This window comes from Artibeus jamaicensis, unplaced genomic scaffold (assembly GCF_021234435.1).
Source record: "Artibeus jamaicensis isolate MK-2021 breed Jamaican fruit bat unplaced genomic scaffold, CSHL_Jam_final scaffold_847, whole genome shotgun sequence".
NCBI classification, from domain to species: Eukaryota; Metazoa; Chordata; class Mammalia; order Chiroptera; family Phyllostomidae; genus Artibeus; species Artibeus jamaicensis.
The window spans coordinates 11,839,945-11,849,016 of record NW_026522057.1 but is presented as its reverse complement, the minus strand read 5'-3'; the positions used below and the strand labels follow the sequence as shown (position 1 = coordinate 11,849,016).

The window sequence follows — 9,072 nt, the reverse complement described above, 5'->3', positions numbered from 1 at the left end:
AAACATCCCGTGAGAAGCGCAGGCACGCTCAGGAGCCAGCCTGATTTCATTCCCCCGGCCACAGCACTCTGTTCCTGGCAGGAAAACAATAGGGCAAAGTTTCTGAAAAGCCACCCATAGGCTGATATCCTACTATTTGGGGCCAAACTGGAGAGGGAAATTTTTTAAAGATATTTTATTAATTTATTTTCAGAGAGAGGGGAAGAGAAGGAGAAAGAGAGAAAGAGAAACATCATTGTGTGGTTGCCTCTCTCACACCCCACACTGAGGACCTGGCCCACAACCCAGGCATGTGAATCAAACCAGCAACCCTTTGATTTGCGGACTGGCACTCAATCCACTGAGCCACACCAGCCATGGCTGGAGAAGGGAATTTTCAGAACTGTGCTGGAAACACCAGCTCTGGAGAGATCTGACAGTTTGAAGGCTTTGGGCAATTTGGATAAGAATCTGGACCCTGGGTGTACTTCTGAGCCTGCTCTGGGATCCCTTTGAAGTTTATCCAATTTGGATAAGCCTTCCAAAAAGCCGGGCCAGTAAAGAGACTTTTTTTGGAAGTCCCTCTGGACGTGCCCTGTTGCTTTCTCACAGGGCTGCCAGCCCATCAGAACAGGGTTCTGAAAAGTAGAGGAAGAGACTCTTGGGACGGAACGTTTCAGTAATATTCAACTTGCCTTTTCTCCTTCCTATTCTTTTTACATATTTAAGAGACAGGAGAGATCGCCAGACTCCAGTGGGCTTGGCGGACCCTTTGATCTAAGCTTCGATCTGATCGTGGCTTGTCTAATGACCTGTTTGTACAGATGCAACCTGTTTCCAAAAGCCTAGAAACCTGTCAGAGTGTCACAGAATAGCCAAAGCTGCCATCTGCAGTCCAGGAGAGCTGGCGGCAGGGCCATGCGTCAGTCCGGGCAGGAGGTTCCGTCTCACTTCCCAGAGAAGCATTCCCCAGTTGCCTAGGCCAGGGGCTGGAGCCTCTCCTTCCTCACTTTTTATGGGCTTTTTAATCACAGGATTACTGGAGCAGCAAGGAGATGCTGACTGCTGGGAAGCGCTGCCAGATGGGTGAATGCACTTCAGCACTGGGTGGCATTTCCCAGGGTGCAACCTGGGTTAGCTTTGGGTCACAGTCAAGAAATGAAAAGAGTAGGTGGCTTACGGAATGCTGTTTTCTTTAGGAAGCCGGAAGTGGGGTCTTCGAACCTGCTTTTGGCTCAGTGCAGGGAGAGGCTGAGTGACACCCCTTCTCCCACTCTGAGAGGTGTGCTGGGAAGGACAGGAGACAAGGTCCAGAGGACGAGGGACAGTTCCGCTGGAGAGCTGAGCTGGGGACACTGCATACAGCAGCATCCCACACCCCCACTGCGTGACCGCAGACAGGGAGGGGGATGCCCTTTTTGTCCCTGGGATCAAATGACAAAGGAGGATGACAGGGAGGGAGATCAGGGGCAGCACCAGAGAAACCCCACTGGACCTGGAACTACAGATAGTTTTGTTTTGTTTTTTTTTATTGATTGATAAAAAAATATTAATAGCAATTAAAAAACGAAACATTCACAACCCATCACATTTGTTCCCAAAGGAGTCCTTCATCTTCCGGAGACGGCGGTTTCAGCCAAAAGGCCCCTTCATGTTTTTCATGGGTGGGTACTGCTGCTCCATCGGCATGGCCCCGAAGCAGTCCGAGGGGCTGCACTGGCCGGCCTTGCCCGGCGGGCCCATGGGGCCCTGGGGGCCAGGGATGCCAGGAATGCCTTGCTGGCCCATCGGTCCCGTTGCGCCCATCTTGCCGTACCCTGGAGGACCTTGAGGACCTAGGGCGGGAAGAGCCGGGGAAGGAGAATCAGGGGATCCAGACTTTAGGGAAGGAGAAATAACAGTCAAGGTCAAAAATACATCGCGTGTGGCGAATGCTTCTCAGGTCACAACATGTCCTCATGAAGACAGACAAGACATTAATGTAACCGGCCAGACCCTTACATTAATTTAGCAATAACAGACTACTGGCTGGCCTGATTGAGGGCTTCCCTGTGTCCGGCACACGGCCCAGTGCTTTGTATGCATCATCCATTGAATCTGCACAACAGTTCATGGCCATGACGCTGTCATCACATTTTGTACGTGAGGACACAGGCTCAGCGAGGTGGCACATGTGGTTAAGTGACGAACTGGGTCTCAGTGCCAGGCCAGCAGGTGTTGGTCATTGTCTTCCAGGCTATACAGCCTGGGTTAAGGGACCTGGTCAAGGTCATACAGCCAGTGAGATGCCCGGCAGGACTTGGACTCACAGTCCCTGGCCCCACGACATCTGACTCTATCCCACTGCGTCAGGCTAGCCCAGTTTAGGACTCGAGGGCAGGGACTGGTCTTCCACTCCCCACACATGGGCCCTAGCGGACTGTCTTCACAGTCGCTTTACTGTAAACGCTGGTTGGTAGGCCTGTAGGTATTTGAGGTTCCACACAACGGTGTTATATGAGGAGCACAGACAAAGGAGGTCTCAGCTGCTCTAGACTCATGCTCTTAAATGCTGGCTTTTCCTACCTGGGGGGCCGGGGAGACCATTTTCTCCTGCGATGCCAACACCAGTGTCCCCCTTTTCACCTTTGGTACCAGGCAATCCTAGGACAAAAGAAATAAAGTAAGTCCTGTTCCTGAGAGAAAAATGATACACCCACTCAGATTATTAGAAACACACACGTGCACAAATATATGTGCAGCCGACCTCATACGGTGCTCACATGTGCCCTGAAGAACCACGTGTGCATATCGGGAACCAGAGGGCAGATTTACCTCTCATTCCCGGCAGGCCCTGCCGTCCTTCCCTGCCAATCTGACCAGGGAGCCCAGGTGACCCTGGGGCACCTGGCCGGCCGGGAGCACCATCCTTCCCTGGGGGCCCTGGTCGTCCGGGAGCTGCCGCCACCTCCATAGGGAACTGAATCCTGGAGGTATAGTAAGCCATTCTCTCTGTAAGAAAGGACAGAGGCAGGTCGGAGGGCAGCCCGGAGACTCGAAATGACCGCAGATGCTGCAGAAAGGCCGTCAGCACAGAGTCCAAAGCAGCCTTTCTTCGGAGGGACCTGGACCGAGAAAGGACCAGGGGGGTTGATCCAAGGGGCCTCCCGTGCCCTGGCGTCCACGCTGCTCTCCACAGTGACCCTTCTGAAGCACAGATCTAATTACAGCGGCTCTTTTCTCCAACACCTTTCATTGGTTCACCACTGGCTTCAGATGAAAGTCCAGACACCTGGCTTGACACCCAAGGTCTGCTCCCCGTCACAATGTCCAGCCCCCTGAGGACAGGGTCCCTGTCTTCCCCAGGCCCTAGCATGTCAGTGCTGGCCCAGCAAATGAACAGGAAAGCAAGCTTAAAATGAAACCACAGCAGCCATCTTACAGTTGCTGCTCGCCCTACTATTTAGAGCTCACTCCATGCAGACTCATTGATGTCAGTTTTCTTGTCTGTCTCCTTTGCTCCAGTGGGGGATTGGGGAGGGCAGGAGGGAATCATTTTATCTCTGAACAGAGCAGGTGACAAGAAACATCTGAAGTCTTGTTGAACATATGCCTGATGGGGGGGGGGGGATGGGAGGAGAGGGGGTAGGGTATTGAGCTTTAAGGAAAAGGAGGCCAGGACAGGGCAGAGAAGCAGCTGGGAAGGGCAGGCAGCTCCCAGTGCCACCCAGCGGCCGCCAATTACCATCGAACATTTTAATGATCTCTTGTCTGATGAATCTCTTGATTTCATCGTAATTCACCATGTCTCCCTGAGGAAAGAGAAGAAAGCCTGCCTCAATTACACTTCCCAGACTCCCTTGGGAATAGCTTTAATGGCAATAAAGAACGGGAGGGAAGCGAAGGTCCCCAAAGCCACCCACAGATACTTAATTCTAACCACCGCCCCTGGGAATGGTCCAAACCATTTTGTGCATTGGTGTATTTTGGGGGAGAGGGTCCCAACCCCCCAGCCTCCCATACATAGTAAGAGCCACTTGTATGGGAATTGTGCTCTTCCCTGAAGAATGGCAGCAAGAGGCTCTAAAATAGTCCATGCCCCACCCTGCATGTCCACACAGTGTCCGTGGCTGCCAGCCCCCCCTTACCATGGAGCCAGGAGCCCCGGGCAATCCAGGGTTCCCTGCAGGCCCTGGAGATCCAGGGTGGCCCCTCTCTCCTGCAGGACCTGGCGGCCCAACAGGCCCCATGGGGCCACTCTTGCCAGGCCCACCAGGCATGCCAGCTCTTCCTTTCTCTCCTGCCTGGCCCTTCTGTCCCGAAGGCCCTGGATCACCCTGCAAGGACAGGAAGTCACAGTCCAGCACTGCCAAGTCCTGTCAAGTCCACCTGGTGATGTCTTAGCATCTGCCCCTCTCCCCAGCCTACAACTGGGCCCCCAGCACCTCTCTCCGGACTGTGGCCCCAGCATCCTGACAGGTTGCCCTGGGTCACTGCCAGGACAGTCCCTCTAGAAGACAGCTCTTCTGGCAATACTCTCTGCTTAGAAATTCTGACAATTCCCAACTGCCCTCTGAATTAAGGCTAAAGTCCTGGGCCATGCATTCCGGACCATTCATGACGTGGTCCTGACCGCATCTCTCCAGGCTCACTCCCTGCCCTCCCACTTCCCTGCAGGCCTCAGAGGTTATGCTTCTCTGGTTGGGCTGCACCATCTCAACCCTCCCCACCTGGATGCCCTTCCCTTCCGCTGAACCCAGTGTGCTCCACCTGCCCAGCTCAAATGCTCCTCGGTTTGTTCTTTCTTCAATTTCTCTCTCTCTCTCTTTTTTATTGTTGTTCAAGTACAGTTGTCTCCCTCTCCCTCCCACCACTCCCCCGGACCCCAGCCATCCCCACCTCCCACCCTCCATCCTACCTACCCCGCTTTGGCTTTGTCCCTGTGTCCTTTATAGATGTTCCTTGATGACCCTTCCTCCTTTTCCCCCCCCATTATCCCCTCCCACTTCCCCTCTGGTTACTGTCAGTTTGTTCTTTATGTCAGTGTCTCTGGTTATATTTTGCCTGCTTGTTTGTTTTGTTGATTAGGTTCCAGTTAAAGGTGAGATCATATGGGATGTGTCCCTCACCACCTGACTTATTTCACTCAGCACAGTGCTCTCGGGTCCATCCGTGCTGTCACGAAGGGTTGGGGCTGAAATGTCCCTGTTTTTTGTGCAGTTTCCCCAACTCCCATCTGAGCTGAGCGTGCCTCCCTCTGACCCCACAGCACCGTGTCTCATTTTCAGCAAAATCTGCCATGCTCTAGTGTAAGTGTGACTGGACTAAGCGAGCACCTCTTGTTCAGGGACCTTTTTTTTACCCAAGGCAAGGAGAGAGGGCCTGGCATGGAAGCAAGATCAAACAGATGCTTGCTGAATGAATGAATGAATGAATGAATGAATGAATGAATGAATGAGTCAATCAATCAATCAATCAATGAGAGAATGGATTTGAAATTTCCATTCCCCCAGTGATAGCTAAGAATCCTGGAACAGCGCCATGTGAGAAATTTCCAGAGATGAGCTTGTTCCAGGCTCTGCCCACTCTTTTCTCCACTGTCTGCTGGCCTCTCCCATGTGTCCCCTCTATGGCTAAAGTCATGGCTGGGAGCCAGGCTTAACCAACGCGTGAGCTTTTCCTCTCAAACCTACTCAGTGTCCACTCACCTTTGGACCAGGGGATCCATGGAATCCCTGTTTCCCAGGGGGTCCCTAGAGGAAAGCAAATGTCAGGGGTTAAGTCTACGCATCATCTCCAAGCCACCCAGGGAAGGCATGTCCCCTGAAAGGACCACCGTCCACAGCCTCAGGCCCCTGCGCTGGGTGTCGCTGGGCTCTGTATGAGAAAGGACAACAGCCTGCCCGTTAACAGAATGGTACGCAGCTGGAAAGGACACCAGTGTCCCCTGCAGCAAGGCCATGTATGATTATGTTGGGTCCCTTGTTACAAACAAAAAGAGGTGAGCCCATGCTGGTGTGGCCCAGGGGGGCTGGCCTGCAAACCAAAGGGTCGCTGGCTTGATTCTCAGCCAGGTCCCCAGTTGGGGCCGTACGAGAGGCAACCGATTGATGTTTCTCTCCCTCTCTTTCTCCTTCACTTCTCTCTCTCTCTCAAAAATAATAAATAAGATCTTCTGAAAAAAAGAAAAAGAGATTTTATTTTTAAAAAAAGAGATGAGAACTTAGAATGAAAGAGCCGATCTGTGGCGTACCGGGGGGGGGGGGGGGGCTGGCAAGCACTGATGCCCAGGAAATGCGTGTTTGGAATTTATTTTTATTATTGTCTCTTTTTGACCAGATACATGGTTTAAAAAAATAGTGAAAAACAAGTCTCTCTCTCATCCTCATGCCCTGCAGCCCAGCTCCTCTCCCCTGAGCAACACGGGCATGGTGCCTTATATATCTGTCCTGAGATAGTCTGCATACTGAGAGCAGTGACTGAGTGGACGAAGAGGGGGCAGGTCAAGGCCAGGAGCACGAAGCAGCACTCCCATGGGAAAAGGACAAGTCAGCACAAACGGTACCTCTTTGCCAGCTGCGCCATCCGCTCCAGGCTCACCCTGGGAAGTAAGAGCAATAAAGATGTGACGAGTGCCAACCCAGCATGCCCAGCCCCCATTCCACTGATGGGTCATGCTCCTCCCCCTCCCTCTCAGACACTCTGGCACAGGCATGGAAACTTAGACCTCTGCCCCACACTCCTGTCTTGTCCCAGAGTTCCTCACTTGCCCCACTGACAGCTCCAGGCTCCCCCCACCCCTGCCCACTGAGTCCTATGTAGGAAGAACCGACCACACATCTCTGCTTGAGCCCCAGCATCGTGCAGTCTCTGGCTCTGAGTGTGTGTTACATGTTTGTCGAATGCAAGTGTGAACCGCAGATCTGGTCAGGTGAGCCTGCTCCCTCCCTAGGACAGGAGAGGCTCCCTCCTGGGCCCCAACCGCCCACTTCTGGTGGGTGCTAGGGAAGGGGAATTGCAAGGCAACCTGGCAGATTCATCCAGAGGTCCTAGAGGTTCCTGAGCCTGAAGGCAGGGAAGGGGAGGGTTGGAGGGACCTGCCTGCCCACAGTCTCTGGCAGGAGTCCGAGTGAGTGGCAGGTGAGACTTGGCCTTCTTGGCACATGGGCTGACCAGGGTGTACAACTCACTCTGCTCGGGTCATATACGCCCCATTCTAGGGCCCTAGCCCCAGGGTCATTGCTACCACTCCCCAGAAGAAAGTCTGCTTTGGTGGAAAGTACCGTGACGCAGGGCCTGGGAGACCTGGCCTTCTGCCTCAGCTCCACCCACTGACTCTCTTCCCTGAGACTGACCGTCAGCCCGCCTCACTGGTTCGCCTGCCCGGGACCTTTGGAAGAGAGAGTACTGCCGCGTGTCTGACTCCACGAGTTCCGGAATCAGACAGGCTCTCCCACTCGCCAGCTGTGTGGTTCTGGGCACCCTACCTAACCTTGCCAAACTTTGGTTTCCTCGTCTGTACAATGGGGACAATCAGACCGACTACTTAAGGTTGTGGTACAGATTAAATGACAAATGTCAAGCCCTTAGTTCTTCATTCAACACATTATTAGTGGTTTCCGAGTTGCTGAGAAAGCTTCATTCAGTAATAGTGCTGTGTTTCTAATTCCTGACATTTACATATTTTCTGTGGTCAACAACAAGCTCCCCTGGAGAGGGGCGGGGCGGGGCGGGACCAAGTGTCCCCTGCCTGACACCTAGCGGAGGGAGCTCTACAAGTGGCTCCAATGCGCGTGGTCAGCAGCAGCAGCCTGGTGTGCAGTGGGCACAGCGTTGGCTACTGAGCTTGTCCCTTCTTCCGAACATGATGTGATTCTCAGGCACAAGCTCATGCTGCCCTTTTCCATGCAAACAGCCCCTCCTTCCCTGGAGCCCCCGCACATGCCGTGCGGCGCCAAACTGACAAAGCCAATGGGCCCTTTCCCCTGGGGTGGTGCTTGAACAGGCAGGTCTCACCGGAGGGCCAGGGTGTCCGGGTGGGCCAGGCTGGCCCGGAAGGCCTGAAAGGCCCCTTTCTCCAGTGGCTCCCCGGTCTCCTTTTGGGCCCTAGAGAAAAGGGAGGATGGTGAGAGGGGAGGGGAGAGACAAAAATGAACCCCACTAAAGCCAGAGGCAGACGCTGCGTGCCAGGGACCACACCTGCCAACCCCCCCCCCCCCCCCCGGATCCCACAGCAGGAGCTGGTGCCTCCTGAACTTGAGACAGGATCCCGGGATGGCCTGCGGCCCTCTCCAAAGACCTTCACCACGTGCTGGCTGGGGAGGCCTCTGGAGGCAAGAGAGGCTGACCAGAAAAGGAGAGGGATGGGGACAAGCTATTCCCCATTCCCTAAGCTCTCTCTGGATGGTGGAGCCCACAGCAGAGCAGGGCCAAATTCCTAGCAGCAGAGGGGGGGGATGGGGCACGCCTGTCACTCACCACTGCAGAAATCCCAGCTGGGCCTGGCTGGCCTGGAGGCCCTGGTGGCCCCTAAAGGGAAGCGAAGTCAGTGGGTTGAAAAGAATCTCTAGTAACAAGGCCTCTGGGAGGTGTGGAGGGACGACAGAAGGAACAAGCCCTAACCTTCATCCTAAATCCTCCTTCCCTTTGGGTGTTGCACTTGAGCTTCTGCTAAAAGATCTGTGCCAGAGCTGAGGCCTGGGAGTCCCTGCGCCCATGGGCCCCTCATGCCCACTGCTCATGCAGTGGTACATCCGGGGCTGTGCCGAGGGGACGATCGGGGAGCAAAGGTCTGAGGGAGTAACCTACATAATGGGCTTGGGTGCCTTCTGAGACCCCTGCCTTCCTTCTGCACCATGGGAGGAGCAAAGAGCAGAAGTTGGGTTCCGGGCAGCAGGGCGTGAGGGGCAGGGGGTCAGCACCAACCCCAGGCCTCCCAGTCTCCTGCAGCCCCGCTACCACGGGAGGACAGTGACTGGAACACGCAGGAGTGCCCCTGCCCTGCCTGGGCCAGCCCTTGCCCAAAGGCCCTCCCCACTCTCTCCACATCTGCAGCTGAGAAAGAGCTCCAATGTCACCTCCCGGAACAGCGCCACCAGGAGCTACTCAGGGCTC

General features: G+C 54.5%; 1 protein-coding gene across 8 annotated transcripts in view; it reads right to left on the bottom strand.

Annotated features, from left to right (window-relative positions):
* Positions 1–1,518: 1,518 nt before the first annotated feature.
* The window catches only part of COL16A1 (collagen type XVI alpha 1 chain), a 50,277-nt gene continuing 42,723 nt past the window's right edge, over positions 1,519–9,072 (bottom strand). For all 8 annotated transcript variants that reach the window (XM_037149586.2, XM_053660607.1, XM_053660608.1 and 5 more), the window contains 9 exons: positions 8,437–8,487; positions 7,975–8,064; positions 6,524–6,559; positions 5,667–5,711; positions 4,107–4,295; positions 3,704–3,770; positions 2,794–2,970; positions 2,545–2,622; positions 1,519–1,814 (listed from right to left, as the gene is read on the bottom strand). In XM_037149586.2, the coding sequence (XP_037005481.2) occupies positions 1,612–1,814; positions 2,545–2,622; positions 2,794–2,970; positions 3,704–3,770; positions 4,107–4,295; positions 5,667–5,711; positions 6,524–6,559; positions 7,975–8,064; positions 8,437–8,487 (936 nt within the window). In that variant the 3' untranslated portion in view covers positions 1,519–1,611. The remainder of the gene's footprint in view (positions 1,815–2,544; positions 2,623–2,793; positions 2,971–3,703; positions 3,771–4,106; positions 4,296–5,666; positions 5,712–6,523; positions 6,560–7,974; positions 8,065–8,436; positions 8,488–9,072) is intronic.